The following is a 24,727-nucleotide window of genomic DNA, read 5'->3' as shown; positions in this document are numbered from 1 at the left end:
GAGGACTTTTTTCAAGTAGTAAGAATATTAATTGGGTTCACCATCAAAATGTGATAACATGTAAAATATCTTGTTTTGCATGTTAATACTTCATAATTTCACAGAGCTTTTCAGCTTCAAAGCTCCTTAGATAAATTAAGTGGATGTCCCGAAAGGCCTTCAGCAAAATTTTCTTTGCCTTCAAAAAATATATAGGCACCAGACGAAAGCCTTGTGAAAAATTTAGGACTGAGCTTTGTTGATTTAATCTATCACCACTGAATGTGAGATAAAATATTACTACCATTTTTGCAGATGGAACAATGGAAATGGGAGAGGGGGGAACCTAATGGGACTATCCCTGTTCATATGAACACTCTGTATTTCACCTTGGCTGTAGCACAACTGAGCAGGTGAGAAACAAAATGCAAGATAATTCAGTTTTTCAAAGCCATGTCAACATGCCTTTCAATTTATTTACTTCCCCATCAAAGATCAAGCTGCCTGAAAGTCCGATGATTACCTCCTTATTGCACTGCTCCACACACAATGGGTTAGATCAAGCAGTCAGGCAGAAAAAAAATGCATTTGCTAGAATTCAGTCAAAACTTGTTATCTGGTAATACACTTTGCTTCATCAAATCACATTTGAAGAGGTACTTGTTAGAAACAGGAAGTTTCCCAAAACCCAGGAGCAATGGTTATTTCCTTATGTCAGATCGAAATCTATTGTGAACCATCACTCAGTATTTTCAAACTGAACTTTCTTTTCACTGTCTTTTAAACTACACTACACAAATGAAACTGAAATACATGTTCGCAACCTATAATTTAAAGCATAAATATTTTTTTAAGCATCCTTTGCCATAATGACATTTTTTTGTGAGCACAAGATCAACAAGTATTCCTCTGTACTTACCATGTGATTTTTATGCCACTTCACTTGGGTCGTTTTATTGCTCAAGTAGAAAGTGCTCATTACCTATTGATGTTTATATATAGGAAAAGAGAGAGTTGTTTCAAGTGGCATACATCACACTGTTGTTGTAGTTGATTTCCTCAGGATGGTTTTCTGGGGTTTTGGTGCAGTTTGTGGAGGCACAGTTGCAGGTCTTGGAGGAGGGAAGCTATTACTGGGACTTAACCCCAACCCTCCATTTTCCAGAGGCAGTGGAGGTGGTGGAGGTGGCAGAGGAGGGCACTGGTGCGGCAGCTTTCCCATAGCACGAGCAGGGTCACTGTGCAAGTGCACCTCCCTGTTTTTAATGTTATACCGAACATCACAATCAGGGCAATAGCCGTGGTACTGCACTTTTTCACTAAATCGTACCCGTTCCCTTGCTCCAGGCTGAGGACATCGCTCTTTCTCAGGTCTGTGCATCAGAGGCTGCATTGCAACTTTCTCCATATTATTGGCTGGTGTACAGCATATATCTCCATTTGGGATGGGGTTGGGCCCAACTGGCAAGCCCCCGTTTCGCAGCAGGGTGCCATTAGTCTTGAGAGGGTTGGCCGAAGGAGGCAGCCTGGGAGGCTTGTCACACTTAACGGGTGTCAGTCGTGGTGGAGGAGGAGGCGGATTCGGCTTCCTCAGTACGGTAAGGATAGCAGAGGGGTGTGCAGGCGGCTTGATGAGCGGTGTGCTGCCCCGCAACTTGACTTTCTCCAAGCTAGAAGCTGTTGTGCTGCTGGAGCTACTGTTGAGCGTGTCCGTTTTGGAACTGTCTGTCATCTCATCCTCTAGCTGCAGGTCAGACGTCAGCGTGTCAATCTGGTCAACCACCTGCACAACAGCCAGAGCAAAAATGGTGAGAAAAACCTGCCCAGGAAAGGCACAGGAAAACAAAAGCACACTCCACTATCAGTTTTGTCCTTCTCAGAACAGAAGCAGCCACATTTTTTTTGACCATTCTTTCTTTTTTCTTGCCAATATAATAAAATAACAACAAAACCAAAAATAAGAATGGGGCTGGATAATTCGCTAGCTCATCACCTGAATACAAAAGAAAGATAATGTTAAAAACTTTGGAACGAAATTCCATTTCTTTCCCTCTAGGGTTTACTTGGCAATATCACTGTAAGTGAACTGTAATCCTTCAGTATTATGCTTTGCCTTCCAGTCTAGGAGAAGACTGAATTATTTAACTTTAGCTTCTACATGACAGCTTCTAAACTCAAATCTTCTGCAGAGTACCTTTCAGCTCTCACCTTTCACACAGTCTGTATTTAAATATACATCTCTGTATAGGTGATCTTATACACCTACAATTTTGTTTGGTACACTCTTTCTTTACAAATTTTTATCGTAAATATGGTACTGAGAAGCAACTTCTTTCTTGCATTAGACTGCATTACCTCCCTTTACGAAATCCTGAAATAGCACTTGCTGCAAGAAAAGAGAAAAAGTAGCTTGGTTTCCAAAGTTACAAGCATTTATTAACTCATGCACTTTATATCAAGATTTCCTCTACCTCCCATATTCCCATTTGTAGTTTCTACAATGTTAGATCTCTTCTAGTCTTTCAGATTCCTTTTTTCTACTCAGTTTTTCATAGGATATGCAACCGATGGTGGCTTTACTGGGTAGCAAAAATTTGTAGTGCAACAATTACAAGCCCTTCCTGAAAACTGCATTTCACTCAGTACCTATTGAACACTGTACACGCCACAGGAAGTAAGCACACATTTAAAAACCGATCTTTATCCTTTATGTCCTCACAGGGATATATATAAAGTAATCAGTAGCTGAAAAGTTACTAGCTAACTTTGGTGCACGAATAAAAACCTTGTGCCATTGCTTAGGGTTCTTATGGGAGATCAGTGACATTCTGGAGGGAGAACTGGAGGGGCTGGTTACCTGAGTAGATCTGAAAAGAAACTAGATGCCTCCAGCTGTGTAACTGAGTTAATCGTTACCCTTCCAAGACTTTCATTTCTACTTCCTGCTTTCAATAATTTGATCCTAATATTACTGATTTCTAAGAAAGCTGTTTTTTGAGGAGTATAAGCCATATGTTAACTGAAAAAAAAAGTGAAATTAGTTACTGAAGCAACTCTATTCAGTCAAACTAGTAGCTCACTTATGTGGTAAAACATAAGCAAAATCACCACAGAATTTAAAAGCACTTTAGCTTCCACTACTCATACTATAGTAAGAGTTGTGTAACCTAAAATTCGCAAAAACTCATATTCAAAAATCCAGTTTAGTGCCTTCCTTTTCCCAAAACCAGCAAATGTTGCAGGTAACCATGATTCAGAAAGAAAGCTTTCAAACATCTGTGAAAAAAATCTACAATACTTTTTATATCCAATACCAAAATAAATACTTATTTATTCACTATTCAAAGCCCAATATTATGTTGCATTTCAGTTTCTATTTTAGCATTTTGATTTTTCTCTGATAAAGAAAAATTATACCTTTAAATGACAAATATTAATTCCTCCAAATAATCACCATTTTAATTATTAGTCTAGAAGTTGAAAGGTACAGTTGAACTCTGGTAACTATCAGATGCCAAACACCTCCTCCAGGGTAGAGTACAAGTAATCCTGCAAACATTCTTGGGAGATAAATCACATCTTTACTAAGACAATGCAAAATTCATAGCAAGAAAAAGAGTTTACAGGAGAAAGAATGCACAATATCACCTTACTTTATCAAGTAAAGTAAGGTTGTTATGGCAAACCAAGGTAGCAAGAACTTCTCAACATGAAACAGTGAATCTAAAGGAACAAATAAAAGACACTCATGTTCTGGGCAATAAGCCTGAAATTCAAGCACCCCTCTGCAAGTTTTATGTGGATTTGTATAAATATTAGGGTCTGCCTACGTATGGCCTAAATATACTATTGATGCCTTTCCTGGAATCCAATATATAATATTTTAATGAACTATAATAAGTATAGAACGTATTGATGCATCATAACCCAAAGGAATTCCTTAGCATGTAAGGAAACAAAAAAAGTGAAGTTAAATAGCTGCAGGCAAGAGAGAAAGGAAACATATCTGTAAGGACACTCCACATAGGAGCACTGGTGTCGTGGTTTAAGCCCAGGCAGTAAATTAGAACCACTCAGTCTACTCCCCCCCCCACCTTTCTTCCCTCCGCTTCTGGAGGGACGGGGAGGAGAATCAAAAGAATGCAACTCCCACGTGTTGAGGTAAGAACAGTTTAATAACTAAGGTATAACACAAATCACTACTGCTACCACCAATAATAATAATGATAAAGGAAATAACAAGGGAAGAGAATACAACATCTCACCGACCAATACCTCCACCCCACCCTGCAGCATTCTAGCCCTCCCGGGAACTCTCAGTTCTACATCCCCGGGCATGACATGCTGTGGTATGGAATACCTCTTTGGCTAGTTTGGATCAGGTGTCCTGTCCCTGCTTCCTCCCAGCTTCCCCTCCTCCCTGGCAGAGCATGAGACTCACAAAGTCCTTGGTCAGAGTAAACATTCTGACCAGCAACTGAAAGCATCGGCTTTATCAGTATTATTCCCAGGCCGAAAGTCAAAACCACAGCGCCACACCAGCTATCAAGAAGTAGAAAAAATGACTGCTACTGCTAAACCAGGACAACTGGATAGCTTGTACAAATGTCAGTACACTGGTCTATGTTACAGTATTAGATAATACTAGGTGACAGTATTTGGTTGATTCACACTGTTTAATAAAAGCTATATTAAAATGCCAAGAATAAAAAATAGTTTCTTTTGCAATTGGTTTATTGCCACAAAACCTATTTTTAACTTTTCTTCATTTTTTACCATGAATGCCCCCTCATACAAGGCCTTAGATATTAACATAGCACAAGTGAGAAAAAAGACAGCCATGGCCCACTGATATGGTTATCCTGCAATTTGCTATGGATAAATCTAACGGAGATCATCCAAATAATATACTAAATCCTCCTTACATTAATAAAATTCACTCACATTTTCCAATACCAAATTCCAATAAAGAAGAAAATAAAATAACAAAAATGCATTTTAATGTTATTTTAAGCCATGGACAGAATTCTCATCACTTTCTGTCTTTTTTTTTTTTTTTTTTTTTTTTTTGCAGAACCACTCACGAATGATGGCTTCTTTGCTTTAGGCCTCATGTAGAACAAAAATCATCCTTGTTCCACACTGCACAAAACAGATGTACTCCATACAATGTAATTCTAGGGAAACAACACTTTATTTTGAAAGGGATAGACTGAAGGTGATATTTCAGTGGTTCTGAGAAGATGCAGCTGTAATTAAGCAGCACGCGTGTCATAAAATGGCAGCAGACCTTGGTGGTGAGAAAATTAGCATCCATTCAAACTGTCCTTCAGAGAGTGCAAAAATGTTCTAAGAGTAACAGGAAAGTCTTTTATTAACTGTCCTTGAATTTAAACGATTACAGAGTTTATCTCTTGCCCTTTGGGAAATGTGTAGTACACATCAGAATTTTTTGTCACTTACTCATTTGTAAAACATAAAACAAGCATGAAATGGCTCTGACATATTAAGTTTATTTGTCCAAATTCATTCCCACCACCAGCTGTGATTTTGTTTACTGTTATAACAGAGAACTGGTGACTAACACAGGGAAACTGATGTAGTTAAAAAAAAAAATAAATAAAATGTGGGTTTAAAAAATAGCTTCAATTTCACAATACAGAAATGCTATGTAAGACAGAGAATATTAAGAAACAAAAAACACTGCTCCAGTTGTACAGAATCTGTCCATTTTTCAGTTCTGGAATATAACAGGACTTGATTCACATGCACAGGCATGGGGGAGACATCCTTTTATAGCCTGAGGAGTTATTTAGCCATTAACCAGATTTGAGCATTGCGCAGATGCCTACTTCTCTCCTGCCAGCAATATTCTGAGGCTTCAAACTCTGTAGGATCCGGTGTGACACTCCTGCATGAATCAGGGTATCAGCACATTCCTGCCTCCTTTCTGGGTCATTACAGGACAATAATATTAGGTGCGCAGTGGCAATACAGTTGGATTTCTCTAGCTGAACCAAGTAATTATTCAAAGTCTGTTAACACATGTACAGACCCAAAATATTTTCTCTTGGAATCTAAATAACTCAACAAATCAAATCTCTTCTTATAGCATCACTTTAGTTTTAGGAATATGTGTGAAGCTTTCACATTTGTTTGTTTATTATTTGCTAGGTGATCAGGGGTCCTTCCCTCTTACCAGCAAAATCCAGACCTTTAGAGAATGCTATAGATATTTCAGATGTTTTACAGACAAGCAAAATAACACATTTTTCTCTACTTCAAAAGATTCCACGTTTGGATTGGACACAGAAAACTAAAGAATGAGAATAAAATTATGCCAAAAGGAAAATTATATATCTGTGGTTAAATCTGATATTTGTGCTTAATTTTATTAGATAATTTTCATGTTAATTTTCTGCTAAATAAATGCTACAAATAGTATCCACCAAAGAAGTAAAAATGAAAACAAACAAATAAATATAAATGGTTAAAAGCTCAGCAAAGAGTACATGTGGAAGTCAAAACTCCACACTCCAGAGAGGACACAAATGAAATAAAGTCTCTCCCCACAGGAGGGTTATATGTTTTGCATATGTCACAGCTAAATTCACTACACTCCCCTCCTCTCCTTTGTCCCTTCCAGATCAAGGAGAAATGGAACCTAATTTAGACTAGGAATACGTTTACAAAGTTGTGTGAGCCAAAAAATTGCAAAAAGAAAACAAAAGAAGGGCTATACTAGGAGACACAAATGGTCTACTTAGAACAGTATTGTGAAAAATTACAAAAGCAGGTGCCCAGGCAAAAATACAAGAATAAAAAAGTCATGCAGAAATATTACTGTAGAATCTTATCCCAGCCTCAAATGATTTCTAACTCAAGGACTCATCAGACTTTGCATTAAGTAGATCTTGACATATTAATCTACCATGAACATGCCTATTTTTGCTTGAACCCATATAAGCTTTTAGCATCCAGAATATTCTGCAGTTTCCCACCTTCATTATATGATATACCACCTACTCCTCTTTCACCTTGGAAAAAACCCAGAAGCTTTTAAAGACAAATTGCTTCACGGACTTGTAAAGCCACAGCTATGCAAGCCGTTTCAGTCTTCAAATTTGTTTGTTTGCTTGCTTTTTACTCAAATACATGATATATGTCTATAGAACAAAGAATAACCTTACATTAGGAAATGAAGACTCAAATAGCTGACTAGATTCAGGAGTTCTTCTGCCACAACTAGGAACTTATAATAAAAGTTTTACAGTGTATCCAGCAGCATCTTCATTGCTGAAGCTTTATCAATAAATAATCATGTCTATTTATGCTAAGATATTCTAGCACAGCATTGGGGATGAATGCAATATTTGAGTTAATATACACTTCCAGGCAGCTTCAAAGTTCAGCTTTCAGGAGATGACTTTTACAACAGCATCTCAGACAGCTCAGTCACCCATCCTGAAGCACCAGAAAAGGGCAAGGTTAGTGTGCAGCCTGTCAGTGTTAAGGTATCTAAAAGATCAGCACCACCCTAAGCAAACTTACACACATCCTAAGTCAATAAATAAATAATAAAAATAAATAAATAAATAAATAACCCTCATGCAGTTGTTGTTGCCAAAGAAAGTTTTTATTAAAGAACACTTTAGGAACCTCAGCAAAGCAGCATCACCTTCTGGAGTATATTATACAGTTGCTGATTCAACCTTACCTTCAGTAAAATAAATGAATTTAGAAATACATTATTTTCAGTGACAGACTTAACTAAACTCTACTCTGACATTTGCAAGTATACTGAACATCAAGCTAGGCTGGATGTAAACATATAAATGGAAATTTAGTAATATGACGTACTCTTGGGAATCTAACAAGGCCAGGAAAGCTCATCATTTTGACTTAGCATTTCAGTGAAAGCAAACCGGGAAGCTCACATTCAAAATATGAAAAAAAAAAAGGCTTCTTTTCCAAGAAAAAGTATAAAAGTAAACAGAAAAGACAGTAAGCTGCTGTGTTCTCCTTTAAGAACATAACAACCATGGTAATTCCTCTGTGTATCCTGTGCATGAAGTCTGCTGAAGACACTGCTTAGATCACAGAGAGAGATGAAAGCAGGTATATGGCAGGTATTCACACCATGAAGAATTGTACAATTATAGTTCCTGTCACACACACAAGAACCCTGATAAAATTATGATAAATAAACAGAAACTTTGAGAAATTAAAGTAAAAACCCCAAACGAACAAATCCCTTTCTAGAAAAGCAAGTTCAAAGTATATTTGTTAACAACAAAATAGCTGCTCTAAAAATATTAACTGAAATAAGACAGCAGTCCTTATGAATGGTAACAGAATTTATTTACACTTCCACTGAAATACTCACAGCATCACATACTTAGCAATACAGGAGAGTAATTAATACCACAAAAGTAAAGGGCATTTACTCTGGTTTTATGTCACTTACTCTGGTAAGGGAGTGCAATGATTTTACAAGTAGGTCATAACTCAGGCTGAAAGACAAACTGCAACTCAGACTCCACACTAAAAAATAAGTCTCACCTTGAGTTATCAGACATGCCTTTCCTTTGCTCCCCTCTCTTGTCCATAATGATGCAGCCACCAAAACTGTAGAAGCAGCAAATCAACCCGTGTATTTGAAATAACAAGTACAATGTATATTTCTATGGACAGCAGTGTTAACTGACAGCTGTTCAAGAGCAGAGCCCAAGAGCAGCAAGTGAATCTGGCACTCTTGTCCTGAACATCAACAAAAGACTCAAAGCTAGAAAGAAGGGCTTTTAAGTACTGGAGAAATGAATGAGGACTACATAATAAAATATAAAGAAAGCTTAATTTCATATGACTCACAAAGAAAAGGCAACTTAATGGGAAATCAGCAGCTTTTCTTTTATTGTTATACTGATGTCAATTATACTTTTTTGGGGTTTCGGGGTTTTGGTTTGGGTTTTTTTTTGGTACTCTTCAAGTTCAGGTTTGGCAGTGAGATATAGTCTGTGAGACTATTTAAGCTCATGAAAGTAATAGAAATCACGCTAAGTTTCTTTTCTGGGGACATTGAAATCTACTGTTGATCTTATCTCACTATAATAAGGAGATGGTACAACTACTTTATTATTTGGGGTTTGTACATTTTTTCCTAAATTTGTGGAATTGTAAATTACATTTATAGAAACACAAAGACTTCATACTCTATTTTTATGCTATTAGATAAGAAAAGAAAAAAAATTGAAAAGGATGAATCTGGACATGGTAAATATGCATTTGGTCAACTATATTTGCATGTAATTTTTTAATTAATTGACATAAATCAGGAAATTTAAAAGGCAAATTGTTAATCAGTATTCAATGCTTAAATGCATACATAAACACAAGTAAAAAGGCTTCTCAGTAAAAAAAAAAAAAATCAAGACATTTAATGTGGAACCTTTGTGTACATGTTTAAGTAACACTCCTTAGCAGTGGACTTTTTTAATATAAAGAGGCCAGAGAATACTAGAGCTGTGAGACTTTGGTACGTCTTCTGAATCAAATAAATCTTTCTAAATCAACATTTCAGAAGCTGCTGCTTACTGTTGCTCTTCTCTCTCAAACAGGTGACAAAATTGAAAACAGCTGCATGCTGACATGCATGTGCATTCTCATTAATTTCTAGTGTTTTCTGAATAAATGTGCTGTGAAACAGCTGAAAATGCAGTATCATAAAATATTAGAGATTTTAGTCACTACATAACAACCTTTGCTACAAACATTGGTTCATAATTACTAAAAATACAGTTATTTGCCTAATCAGGCATCATACTAATTTAAATGAATGCTAAATATTTGTCTAAGCTCTTAACTATTAATGTCAACAGCATGAAGAAGTTTACCTTAAAGTATCCCCAAACTACAAAGCTCACCATGGAGACTGAAAGTTACCCGTACAATTACAAAAAAATGTCACGCTAATCACATAAATAGCTTGTTAGGTACAGTCTTCAGATACATTAAAAATAGCTATTAAGAAATAAAAAGCCCTCATAGCATTATAGGCCTGAAAAAGAACTTAAAATATTTAGCACGTCCAAAAGAATTGTCTGAGAAGCTGGTAAAGAACTGTACTGTAATTTGTGTTAACTCCAGTCTTAAACACTGGATATACTTCTCTGATTTTAAATAAACCACCCCACTATAGAGAGTACTAATCATCATCCTTCCTTTTCCCCTAACAGTACAAAAGAGACTCCAGAAACGAATGTTTAACATCTTTTTGTTCTGAAACCAGAAAGACATTCCTCAACAACAGCCAATATATATTTTTGGAGACCAGATGTTGGGCTGATGGTTTTTTTGATTGAAAGGATTTTATTAGTGAAATAATACTCTTGAGTCTAGATGGCCTCCATATTTTAATATTGCAGGACTGTGATAAACACATAAATGTATCGGCTTTTGCAAATCATAGGTGTTGGTATGTGGTCTGGCTATGGTCACATGCCCAGTGCTGCTGCTTTTGCTTTATTGACTTTGTCCCTCAATAAAACCCTGTTATCTCTATTATAGGAGTGAGCTTGTATTTCACAAGGACCATTTCTGTTACAGCTCCAAAGCCACATTTAAACCCAAATGAAATGTGCAATGTATTTACATTAATCTGGAAATACTAATTCCAAGCCTGCTGGACACTTTTTTAAAAATAAGTTTCAACAGAGCTGAACAGAACTGGAGGATTTAGCTAAGTAGACACATTTCTAACCAGTCCTTTTGGCTTCAAAACGTGGCCCAAAACTGCACAATCCATTAAGTTTCATTCTAATTAAAAGTTTGACTAAATATAAAGTTCAAAGCAAATTTTAGATGAATTGATAGCATTATCTGCTTTTTAAAGTAAAAAACACTAAGGCAGTAGGCTATTTTTCTTCAGATATGCTTGCAATACCCCTTCTGTTGATACAGTTTCATGGAAAGAAAGAGCTTTTATTTAGGCATTAGGTTGAACTATTTGCCTGGTTAGAAACAGTGATATTGACAATGATGATTGTTATTAAAAGGCTATATAAGTCCTTCAGTTGACAGTTCTTAAAATGGGTAAGCTGCCTTCTCCTCCTTGCTCACCTAGTGAACTGCTGGCAATATCTGGAAGTAAGTGTGCTGTAGACACTGCTCCAAGAATGAGAACAAAAAAGATGTAATACTGATCATAGTGAATGCCTCTTAAGACTCAATTTGACTTTTTCCCATCTGGATGTACCAAGCAGAATACATAACAGGAGATAGCCCATGGTGAGCTTACACAACTAATAAATAATAGCAATGAATCAGCCAAACTTTGCTAAGGTAAAGTAATTGCTATGGACCATGCAGGTTTGAAATGAATACTTGGTTGCCTTTTAATTATTAGTTGCTCCAAGTTAAATTACTTCTGCTCACACTGCATCTCAACATATTTAAGGAATTTAATTAAAAGCCACGGAATATTCTATCTTAATATTTATGGATAACACTTTTTTTTCAATTTTCTTTAAACAAAATGCTTCATGTGCACAAGGGAAATATAAAAATAAGGAGTTTTATCTCATCCTTGGTTCTAGATACATTATACATGTCAAAAGCTATAAGAGTTTATTGAATCTCAGCTCTCCATGGCTTTGGCCTGATTCAATATGCTACTAACATAATGAAGTCAAAACTTTTGTTCCCTTAGTTAGATACCTAAATCTAATCCCTTAAAAAAAAAAAAAAAAAAAAAAAAAAAAAAAAAAAAAAAAAAAAGAAAGAAAAGCAAAAAAAGTGGGTGCTTTTTTTGGTTTCTTTATTTATAAATAATATAATTAAATGATTTAGCAATAATTATGGTATTCACATTATCATAATACGCACATTGCCAAGACAGCTGTTTAAAAAAATTCAATGTAATGTTACATGTTTACATAGATGGTTGATTATTTTATAGTTACAGCTGAATTTAATAAAAATCACTTATTTCAGAGCTTGAATAAAGCTTCCTGCCTTCAAGTAAAAGAAAAAAAGCAACCAAAACCAAATACCATAAATTAAGGATGCATGGGGAGCAAAGGTGAAGAAGCAGAGTTTGCAGATGTTTGCACTGAAATACACAGTCTGCTGAGCCTTAAAAATGCTTATCTAACAACTTCAAGATGTCTTTAAGATTTAGGAAGTCTCCTGTTTTCAAATCTAGTATTTCTACTATTAATCACCGCAACAGAAAAGAATCAGGAAATCTGTACCTCAGATACTTGCAGCAGTTTTGAAGGGGGTAACTGTTTGAGAGTAAAAGTAAATGAATAGTTGCATTACAGCAAGAAACTGGAGTAGCAGACTAGACTACATTGATGCAAAGAGTGGAAAATGATTTCCAAATAGATTTGCAAAACCAAGCGGTTTGCAGTGTTGGGGAAACTCCCTGCCTCGGTCACTCAGGGTAGAGAACTGCAGTCAAGATTCAGCACAGCTACTGCAAATTTCCAGCCAAAGATAAAGTCAAAATGATTCACTCCTTGAAACAAACTGTTGATATTTAGCCTTTGAAGCTTTATTCTAGTTTTTGGCTTCCCTACAAAGCATGTCGTTTAGTTAGCATGCTGATAAAAAAAGCCATGGAAAATTTACTTTAAAGTTATGTATATTAATAATTACTTTTATATCGACTATGACAAGATGAGGAAAATCATATCCAAATCTCATGGAAAGAAGACAAAAAACCCCAAGTTTTCTAGGTTTGCTGGCCCTTTCTTTCATGTTGTCTTCTGGAATTCATAAAACATTAATAATTTTTACTCTCTCTCTTTTTATTTAATTTTTTATATATATGTATATACATCATATGCAAGCAGCACAATTTATGCTAACAGTAATTACACAATCCCTGAGGTGCTAAATCATTTCTTTGATTGTCACCCACACTACTAATCCACTCTGAAGAGTCCTCACATCCAGTCCTTGTAATTCCCAGTTCCTTTCTGATAATTGCACTACTTGTGGCAGCAGGAATGAAATACTTTGCACCTATTACGTTGAAGTGGTCCTTAGGTGTAAAGAGTGAAATTTTTGCAGTGCTCCTGGCAGGATGCACGGAGAAGCACTGGGAAGACAGATCAAAGTGCCTGCTTCTGCTGCTCATCTATGGAGGTCATCTTGGTTTGCTTTATTTCAAATAAAAATGCTGCCCTACTATTCAACAGAACACAGCCAGTGAGAAGTGTTACGTACAGCAGATATCTGGCATATGCCTTGACATTTTACCATAAATTTTACCTGCTGGTGCTCTATACAACATAGCAATACAGCGCTAAACAAATAATCATTTTGTTGTCTGGGATATCAGTAAAAATAAAATTCTATAGGTAAGCTTTATAGCTATAATTCATCTTTTAATACTGAGACCCAGGATTTTAAAGCAAGGATTTGCCCTTCTAGCAAAGCAAATATAAGCTGTAAATGTAGATACCTGGGATTCAGACTGACAAAACAGGTCTGTATACTAAAGAGGATATGTCTAATACAACAAAGTGCTGCAAACACTGTGGAAGGTATCAGTTATACTTGAAAAATAATGCAATCCTGAAATACCTAAAGAAAAAGTAGTGCAAACTAAAGTTACCAATGAAAATTACTGAAAACCCTATGGTCTTGTAATTAGGTTTTGAAAATGCATAAGAAAGGTTATTAGGTTTTGTTAAAATAATTAGGCTTATTCAAGTTAAAATTGTAAGATCTGACACATAAGGCAGCTCGAAAAGACAGAACTCTTTATTCACAGGTAGATTGTATCTTCCTAGTAGGAGGTAAGATGTTTCTTTTGGACTAGATGTAACATATTAAAGACAAGAATTTGGGGAAAAGGAAAAATTAACATTAAATTACATTGAAATTTATTTTAAATTATCTTTTAGAGACTATAACTTTGTACATTTAAATTACTACTAGCTAATACTTTATTGGTACAACATTACTACTACGTACTAACTGCGTACTAAATTTAACATCAGTGTCTGACTTCATTGTATATTCCTGTGCATTTTGACTCTGAAACACCTCAACTACTTCTTGACAGAAAGTACTAGAGAGAATGTCAGGAGATAAAAAAACCACCACTTGCACATACAGACAAGGATCATGGTTATTTCTACTTTTCTTAACGTCTGAACAGTCAAGACAAAAGCACCTCTGTAAAATATGACAAACGTTAAGTGTTTAAGTTTTCCTCAACCTTCTCTCTTAGATGCATTATTATACAAGTATTATATGCATATTTTACACCTGCTATCAAATATTTATAATTTATCTAGTTAAGCTGGTGATCAGTGTATTTTGCTTGTTCTTTTTTCACTAGGTTAGTAACAAGGGCTGAATTACGTTTTCAGCCTAACAGTTATGACAGTAGCCTACTTTCATTGATAAAGCCATTTCTAAAAAAAGAGCCATCTGATAATTCCTCCACCTGTGATTACAGCAGGTAGTTTTGTTGCTCTTGATTTTACATTGTTAAGTATTTTTAAGGTCAAAATTTTCCCCCTTCTCCAGATCGAGAAGTAAAAACAACAAAACCTTGATCCATTCAAAAGCTGCTCATATATGCCCAATTTTTCAATAAGAAGTTTTAAAACACTTGTCCCAGACCCCAAATTTCAAGGAGAAAACAATACCACTTTCTTCCCACCCCCCCCTTTTTATTTTTTTTTTTTTTTTTTTTAAGGAATCTAAATAAATATACTCATTAAATGAGAGATTAAATACACCCATATGTGAGATAAGAGTTGAAATACAAACAGAGACAGGGCCTATAAAACCTGTTACAAAAGAGAATATGGGGTAAGAAGAAGCTACATGGAGTACCAGTGAAACAGCAGAGTAAACTGCCCTACCAGTTAAACAATGTTATCTTTGGTACTGAAAAACAAAACTTTCCAGTTGAGTTTCAGAAGAATTTCAGGCTTCAGCTTTCTTAGGATTACCCATCTCAAAATCGCCATGCTTTGAGGGAAGAGGACAGCAAAATATCAGACTGCAAAAAAAGTCTTCAGTATGAAAATATCACCACACTTTTCATATTTTCTGTTGATCTCCCAGGCTAGCTACAGCTTCATTACTGTCTGGATTGGTGCTCCAACTTTCCATGCAGTACAAACAAGTTATACAGCAAGTTAAGATATGGATACACAGTGATTTCTATTAAAAACACTCAGACTTCCTGAATCTATCATGTCTCTATACCCACTTCATTGTTCATATGCAAGGTTATCTAAATTGTACACTATGAATTCTCTGGCCCTGCTTGTTCCTAGATCTCATAAAACTGGAAACACTCCCTGTCACCCATAACAAAACTAGGAATAAGAAAAACATAACTTTTTACATAAAATTGTCCACAAACTCACCACTGAGTATGTTTTTTCTTACATCTTAAACAACACAACCTCACTCATCTGAGCATGCACTGCCCTTTTCAGACATAACTGAGCTTCCCGTACTGAGTTTCAAGACACACTGAGACCCACTGGTTACACAGCACACAGACAATGCAGCTCTAACTTAATCATTTGGCTTGAAGTCATAATAGAAAACACTAGATCTTCCTATAAAAGACTATCAGAATTTGTAGTGAGCACAAAAAATAAACACCAGTGTGGTGTCTCAAAGACACCACTATGGTATCTCAAAGGCTAGCATAAATAATGATATGCTGCACAAACATGCATTCATCTCAAAGTGGATATTACACTGAATATTATAAAAAAATATACATATGCTGCATCTATATATACAGTCACAGCAGAAAGGTAAGGAAGTAAATGAAGTATAAGAATTGCTCAGCATATTCATAAGCTTGTATTGTGCGGGCTGCCTTACGCGCAGGAATGTAGGAATTAAAAATTTCTAGCACCTCTAAATCAAAAAAAAACATAAACCCCAGAACCAAGGTAGTTTAAAGTACCATAAAAGAAAAATGCTGAAGTACTATGACGCGAGGGGTTTGAATAAAGCATACCCACTTTACAACTTTAACGAGTTGTGGAGTCTATCTGCATATCAACTACTTCCAAAATGAGAAAAACATTTTCTGTTGGTATTAAAAATAAATATAAAAAAACAATTGAAAACTTGGTGCCAAGAAGCATCAGCTACAGGTTTTTTCACTTGAACCTTTAGGTAGACCTTGAAAGGCATCAAATAAGCAGGTAAGTGGTTAAGGACATTCCTTCTCTAGTGAGACTGTGAATAATTCAGGACTTCCAGAAGCTTAGCAAGGACAAAGTACAGGTATGCTCAAGTATGTAGTTACAGTTTATAGGCCTTCTTAGAATTATGCAGCTAAATGAAGTTAATAGGCAGAATAGAGTCCTGACAGTTAAAAGACTGAATATTTTAAGCATTGCAACTGTACAACAAAGTGTACACCTGCATTACAGATAATAAGGACTTACTTCCCTTCTTGATTAAATCAATATGTTTCCTATTCACAGACATCAGATTCTGATTCTACAGATAAAACCTGGTTTCTCACAATCAGTAAGTATAATCTGAAATGGTAGCCCTGCCATCTAAAAAAAAAAAAAAAAAAAAAAAAAAGGAGAAAGAATAAAGAAAACATCATGATGATACAAAGGAGGCAATAAAGGAGGGAAGTTCATGAGCTAAGGCACTGTGGACGTACATAACATGCTCACTCATGCTAACAGTTTTTATTGATGGAGTGGAAGAGAGAATTGCAGAGCATAAGAGTCCATATTTTTTTCCTCACCAGGCTCTAGCAAAGGGTAAACTCTAATTGGGAAAACAACCCAATACTACAGTTCTTTCCATTGCTACTAAGAGCAGAGTTTTTTAATCCTCCTTTCTAAGGACAGACTTTAGACAAATCATGAACATATGAATAAATAAATCCAGGTTGTTTAAATTAATCTTCTAAAGAATACAGATTTAAGGCAGGCTGCAATTATTTGTTGTATTCATAATAAACCAGGAGAGCTGACTGAAAGCTATACAACAGACTTTTTTTAAAAAAAACCCCTCAGCTTAGCTAGACACCCAAATGCTCAAATATCACTCTCAGACTAATGTGTTTACTTATAAAAAGAAGCAAGCAGTAATACCTTTATAAGACCACCTGATGGCTGGAACAAAGCCCTCTGGCTTTCAAACATAAAGGATTCTTACTAAGTAAGAAAAAAAAGAAAAAAAAGAATTTTAGGTTTTACTTCTTTACAGCCTTCTGCCCAGTTCAAGACAGCTACCTCTTTGTTTCCAAAAAATGAAAGCTTTGAAAAACAAACAGGAAAAAAACCTTATTGGCTCATCCAAATTCTTCACTAAAACCAGACAAAATTATCCAACTTCTCATTTTGTGCATTATACACCAAGAAAAGGAGGTGAAAATTAATTCATGTGATCTCAGGAGTCAGGGGAGAAACCATTTATTTTCATTATGAAAAATTAAGACATAGCTATCTTCAACCCATGAGCTATGAAATATCTTCATCAAAGTAGCAACATTCAATGAAAATCAAATTAAATTCTATTTTTTGTTGACTCACTTTGCTTTGCCAAACTTTTTGCAATCTGTTATTTGAAACTGTCCATTACACTGATCACTTTTATCACACTACTTGTAATCTTCCACCTTGCTTTGATTAAACGTGCACAAAATTAAACACAGTTTTCATTATCTCAGTACCTGACATTTCAGACACCTATTTGCTCTTCATATCTTTTACTATTACCCTTTGCCAAAAAACTTTCCTGCAGACATGGGTTCAGTACAAGATACTTAACATCTGAGCCAAAGCAAAAGTAAAACCATGCTAGTTCAAAGAATAACTGACATTTACATTGGTCAACTTTTAAAGCAGCTGTATCTAAACTGAATAAAAATCACTTCATTAGTATGCAGTAATAAAAGAAAATTAATTCATTTTCCATTGAGCTTCTGTTCTGGTCACTGGCACAAGCTCCTATGTTCAAGTTCATGAAATCTGAACATGGAGATTTGCTAATTGCTATGGTTGCCAAGACACTGGTACTCCAAATTGCACCATTGAGAGGTGCCAAAGTAACTGCCCTGGTAATATTAAACAAGGCATTAAAATTTTCATATTCAATAGTAAGTACCATGCCCGTGCAATATCCACACACCAAGTAAAAGTGTAAGAACAATTCATATTTCTCAAAGCTTTGTAATCGTTAGTAGTACCCAACTCTTAGAAGAAACATACTGACTGTCCTGATAACCACTTTATGCTCAAAACTACACAAGTAATGGCCTTCCAAGTAGTTAGCGTATCACTGAATGGCAGATAATATCATTGTTCTCTAATTAACAGACAGTCAGAAAGTGCATAACATACTTGCTTTTCTTGTATTTCTTACAGCTAGAAACACTGAAACAGAATCATTGAAGGGACAAAACTCTCACACAGTGATTACAGCCACATGAAAGTAATGACGCTATGCAGATTAGTCAGTTAACAATATATCCATATAATCTCTATTTCACTTTTGTCAGTACATTACCAACAAGGTGAAAGAAGGAAGACTTAGAAGAGCAAACCTTCACCAAAATATGTTAATTTTTAAATATAACTTAATAAAAACTCTCCTGAGGATATTGGGAAGCAACTATAGTCAGAAATAGAAAAATCTGTTCACAACCTGAATGCAAAGGAGTGATGAAACATACTGAGCAGCCCTCACAGACCAAAGCCTCCACTTTACCTTATTCACTGCTCCTGTACCAGCACTACTTTCATCTGCCAGGTAGCACCATGAGCAGAGCAAGAGCTGCACCTGAGCACTTTCCCCGTGCCCACCCTGCAGTCAACAGCGCAACATGGGACATCACATTTCAGACCAGCTGCACACTATGAAGTTTTGCTGGCCTAACAAACATTAGCCAGACCTCAAGAAAAGTCTCTCCTTCTCTCACTTCTTCTCCCAGCAAAACCATATATCAAGCAACACTGTGCCAGTGAAAGGGAGCTCTTGTTGCCTTGTGATCTCTTCTGTGCAGCGTGTGCAGCCATGCCTTTGGCAAAGCCTCCTCCATTGGCCTGTGCTGTGACTGCACTCGAAAAGTCTCTGCTGCCATGGAGACTTGCAGACTTACATTTTTTGCGCACTGGAAGCTCCAGCTCTGGCGACCATCCTGTGTTTACATTAGTTCTGAGATACCTGGGAGATACTGATGCTCCCATCAACCCATACCAACTGATACCCAACTGAGGAACAACACTGCAGCTTCTCTTGCATCACTGATCTGCCAGGTATGGAGGCAGAAGAGTGAATAAGATGTTACTTTGTCCTTTAAAACCCCATAGTGTGAGCTGAGGATTTGTTCTAAGGGAGGATTCTATAAACATGTTTTTTACTAACTTCTGAATCCTAACCTGTAGAAAAGAATCTGGCTGCCTTGAATGACAGAACTATTTATTTAAAGGGTAAGAAAAACTCTAAAAAAATGGTCAGTACTGAAAAATAATGTCTTCTAATTTGATTTTTTTGAAAGCCTCCAAAATTAGATTTTACCAAAATATAGGTGTATAGGCTTGAATAGTCAAAGAATTTGAGAAATTACAATTTATATTGATTTGTAAAATAACTCCGTACTTTCTTGAAGTACAGATGTATTTCCATTATCCTGGTTTAGTGGGTTCAAATTCAGTATCCTTTCTGATTTCATCAGCTACATTTGCACTAAATACTGTTTCTGATAAGATGTTAATTTTTGATTGACCACATGAACCTCACAAAAAAAAAAAACCAAACAACTCCCCTCAAAAAAACCAAAACCCAAAAAAAAACCATACCAAAAAATGTCTCTTCTTTCTTGTAACTCCTTGTAGTTCGTCCTACTGTTGTGTAACTTTGTGGGGTTTTAAGTTTATAGCCAGTTTACTGAGAATATAGGTGCTGGGAGTGATACTATGTTACAGAAAGCAAGCTAGTAAATGCATTTTAGGGAGATTTTCTGTAGTTAAAAGAGATGGCTTTATAAAGTTGGCTGGCTTATTTAAAAGGTTTTATATAATACATTACTTGGATTGCTTTTATTTACCTTCAAAGCGTGAGTACCTGCCCATAAAAAAGTCACAGAATTATGCACATTCACACACCAATGAAAATATTTCTTTTGTCAATATATGTGTTTGGCTAGGTACATTTATTAGACAATGAGAAAAAAAATGATCAACGCAATATTGTACTTCTACTCATAGAAATAATGGCCTAGTACTACTATATTTAAAAATATTATGATCTGGGTTTATTTCTCTGCAAAGTTTCTTATGCATCAGAGAAGATTTACATAAACAAGACTAAAGAGTACTCAGAACAGTCATTACCATTTCCTTTGAGAAGGAGATATAACCAAACACAAGCTAACTTTTTTAAATATTTCACTGGTCAAACGGCATTTGTGAAGTGACTGAAAATGAAAGGCATTTCACAGGAACATCAGAGTGCTAGCACAAGGCTCAAAAGCCATTTCACCAAACAGGTCTCATTGGTGAGAAAGTGTTGACTGACTGTGCATGTCCAGGAACATGGTCAAATCCTGGAAATTTAAATGCTCTCAAATTCAACAAAAGTGGGAATAAGCCATTTAGGCTATTTAATCTTTACTGAATGCATTGCCTCATCTCAAAAACTGTGCCATATTTCTCCTGTGTATGACAAATGCACTTTGTTTTAAAATAGGATTATTTTTCAATTTATATGCATATTATATATAGATACATTTTATTATGAACATTCACAGACATACATATATATAAACACATTAAGTATTCTGTTAATCTCATGCAAATACTTGCAAAATAAGTCTACAGGAACATAAAATGCATATAACTATGCCAATTAACAAAGACTGAAACATAAGGAAAATTTAGTTGGTGGCAATGGTGGGGAATGCATGGTCTCCCAGAAATGATTTTATTTTATTAATGAAAACTAAAATAAAACCCCCTCTTTTGAAGACGTACACAGTTTCCAGAGTATACTACATGTATAATGTGCACAATGAGACAGCACATTAAATCATCTGAGATCACCTAAATTGTGGTTAGAAATTAATAGCTTCTGAAAAGTCTTTTAATTATTAAATCACCAAATAGATCTAAAATCACCTTATATAAGGCCCCTCAGGTCTGACTCCCAGATCTCGCCTGTAAGTACCCAGGCAGCTGGAGAAGCCCAAGGAAAGAATCAGCAGATTTCCAGAGAACAATGTGGTGAGAGACATTGAAGTGGCTGCTCTGGTAAGGACACCCAGTCTTTTACACATGCTACCTGTACCACCTGCACAGGTTCTCTAAGCATACACCGAGGCAGACACCACCACAAACCTAAATAATAACCAGAAAACAGAAAAGATCCCAATGTGCCTTTCAAATCTTAGCAGAAACAGAGGGACTGAGGTGGGAGGAATTAGGTACTGCAAAGAGGTAAGAGGAATGTGGACAATCCCAGATTAGGAAACAGAAAAACAGGAACAGAAGACTCCTGCTCTTGAGAACAGCTAACAAAATTAGACAGTTTTCTGCTTTTCTCTATGTGCACCTTATGATACAGATAAGACGAAAAGTGTATGCAGCAAGGTTAGCTGAGGGAAATGCTTGTAAAAAGCACAGCAGATTGGGGCATTTAAAAAATAAGCTTGACAAGCATTAACAAGATCTTATGCAATAAAATTTTATGTAAGAACATCACAAATTACTTAATAAGCGTGATTTCCATAGGATGAGGTCAGAGTTCAGTGCTGATTATTGTATGACTACTGTTACGGTAACAGCATAAATTACTGCAATTCTATATTTAGCTCAGCACACTAATTCACAAAGAAACAGTTATTCATTCATAAATACTTGTGATTATAGATGACCTATTTATTTATGAAAGTTTATGAAAAGAAAATCCAAGTTCAGCTCTAGAAATACTAAGAATATCAGCACATAAATTTTCCTATAAACATTCATCTTGTAAGCCCAGAATAAAATTTCTTCATTCCTCAGAATCAATGATAGATTACTGCACACTATGAAAAAGACAACTCAGACTAATCTTTCACTTACTGTTGGTGTTCCTTATTGCTACTTCCAGCTAGAATGACAGGCGGCAACATCAATTTGTTAGAAAATAGCTAAGGTTTACACTTAGACACACCTCCACACAAAACTGATTAGCGTGGTGTGGCAGGTCTTCCTGGCAGAAACTCGCTGAGGGTGGAAACTTCCCTTATCACTTCTTTTTTTTTTCCTCTTCTTTTTCACCCCTAGGAACATTAAACAATGCCTGGAATCTTCCCAGAACAGGCTAAGAAAAAGACAACTAAAACTTCAACAGTGGTGATGTTGTAAAAGGCACCACATTGCTTCTATTATTTTCTTCAGTAAGATTTAAAAAATTGAATCAGAGGAACACTCCCCCCAACTTTTTGTTTTGAAATTAATATGCTCACTATTGCAGTAGCTATTTTCAAAAAAACCCTCTAACTCTATGTTTTACAGAGAACATTAAATCCCTGAATGCTTCCTTATGAGTGCACCAGCTGGAATGCACACTTTCATCCCTTTTCTCCTTTATTTTCTTCTGCCTCCTCTGTCACCAAAGAAGACATGTTAGAAATACAGCAGGGAGGCTCCAGCATAGGACAACCAAATCCCCAAACTGAGTGAGCTAACAAGATAAAGAAGTTCAGCTGCAACAAGAATTTAGTTATGGCAGCAGGAAGCCAGTGAATAAATCTAAAATGTACTGTACTTGGGCTGATGTGTTCATTTCTGGCCTCCCATCCCAACATTGACACAGTGGAACTAGAAAAGGTAGCTAGAAGGGCAACAAAGGCAACGAAATGGCTTTTACACAGAAAACAAAACCAACAAAAAAACCCAACAAAAAAAAAACTCCTACAAAAAACAAACATACAAAAAAACCCAAAAACCAAACAAACAAAAAAAAGGGAAAAAACCCCCAAAAACACAAAAAAACCACCAAAAAAAAAAAAAGGAAAAAAAAACCAAAAACACACAAAAAAAAAAACCACACCAAACCCACAACAGAAACCCAAACTCCACAAATAAAAAAAAACCACACCCAATTTAAACAGACTAAGACTGGGAAAGCAACGGCTGAAGGAAGATATTAATCAAATCATAAACTGCTATTCACCAACCCCATAGTATGACAGACTAATCTTTTTCCTATTCACCACTAGCAAGTTAAAAATAAGTCACTCACTCACAGTGCAGGACATAAGAAGCATTAAATGAAACTATCAAGATGTAATTTCATGACAGTATAACTGGAAGTCTTGTCTTAGCTAAAATCAGTCATTCTTTCACATTTCCTGCATTCTTCTTCAGCTCAGAAAATCCTTTAAGAAACCCAAATTACAACTTGAATGTTTTCAATAGACTACATGTTATCCTCCAGCAAACAGGTTTTAGGAGAAAAAAAAAAAAAAAAAAAAAAGGACACATACAGCATTATGATTTAAGGAAACTGTTAGGTTTTGCTTTTTACTTCTAACCACGGACCATCCCCTGCCCCCACATAAAAGCCAAAGCTTGATCTAAGAGTGGTAGAGTCACACCATCCTCTCACCTGAATAAATGTAAAAACACGCAATCAGAGGCATTAATGAAACCTGAGAGGAAACATAGTTGCAGATAACTAGGATGAATCTTTTCCAGATTACATACTTTGGCATCCTTTGGCATGACAGAAAATATAAACAGCATTGCCAAGAGATAAGACAATGTTAGGACCCTTACTGACTTAACTGATATGTCCAGCAGCCTCTGACAGCAACTCCCCTTGAGAACATGCACCTAGACGGTTGTCCATCAGAATAAATGGAAGAACAGGCTTGGTTATGCCTTTCAGACATTATAATTAAAGAATCAAATATATCTGCATGAAAATAAAATCTACCAAGTGTTAACTCTACTTTTGTTCAGACTTGATGAGAAACAAACAGCTCAAAAGGATGAACTTACAGGCCATTTCAGTTCATTCGCAATTGTCCTGGTTTAGCAGTAGCAGTCATTTTTTCTACTTCTTAGTAGCTGGTGCAGTGCTGTGTTTTGATTTTCGGCCTGGGGATAATACTGATAAAACCGATGTTTTCAGTTGCTGGTCAGAATGTTTACTCTGACCAAGGACTTTGTGAGTCTCATGCTCTGCTAGGGAGGAGGGGAAGCCAGGAGGAAGCAGAGATAGGACACCTGACCCAAACTAGCCAAAGAGGTATTCCATACCACAGCACGTCATGCCGAGGATGTAGGACTGAGAGTTCCCAGAAGGGCTAGATCACGGCGGGGTGGGGGCCAGGTACCAGTCGATGAGCGGTTGTATTCTCTTCCCTTGTTATTTCCTTTACCATTATTATTGGTGGCAGCAGTAGTGATTTGTGTTATACCTTAGTTACTGGACTGTTTTTATCTCAACCCGTGGGAGTTACATTCTTTTGATTCTTCTCCCCATCCCTCGGGGGTGGAGGGGGGGGGGAGTAGAAACTACATGGCTCACTTGCTGACTGGCTTAAACCACGACAGCAATACCAACACATTCAGAAAAACATCTTATTATGTAAATTAAAAAAAAAAAAGTTCTTTAGATGCAAGAAGAGCACTACTTATAATAGATTTGCTTTATCTATTGTAACATTCACTCATGTAAATTTAGTCACATCTTAAGGGAATACAATTTTTCTGGGTTAACACAGGAAGTG

At 36.1% G+C, this 24,727-nt stretch overlaps 1 protein-coding gene across 1 annotated transcript in view; it reads right to left on the bottom strand.

Moving 5' to 3' along the window:
• Nucleotides 1-1,012: 1,012 nt before the first annotated feature.
• PRR16 (proline rich 16) overlaps nucleotides 1,013-24,727 on the bottom strand; it is a gene marked incomplete at both ends in the record, with an annotated part of 102,571 nt that continues 78,856 nt past the window's right edge. Inside the window, one exon of the mRNA XM_080637864.1 lies at nucleotides 1,013-1,762. Within this exon, the coding sequence (XP_080493990.1) occupies nucleotides 1,013-1,762 (750 nt within the window). The remainder of the gene's footprint in view (nucleotides 1,763-24,727) is intronic.

The sequence above is a fragment of the Psittacula echo genome (assembly GCF_963264785.1).
Source record: "Psittacula echo genome assembly, chromosome: Z".
Lineage (NCBI taxonomy): Eukaryota > Metazoa > Chordata > Aves > Psittaciformes > Psittacidae > Psittacula > Psittacula echo.
The sequence above is the reverse complement of the archived record's forward strand: the minus strand, read 5'-3'. Positions and strand labels throughout refer to the sequence as shown.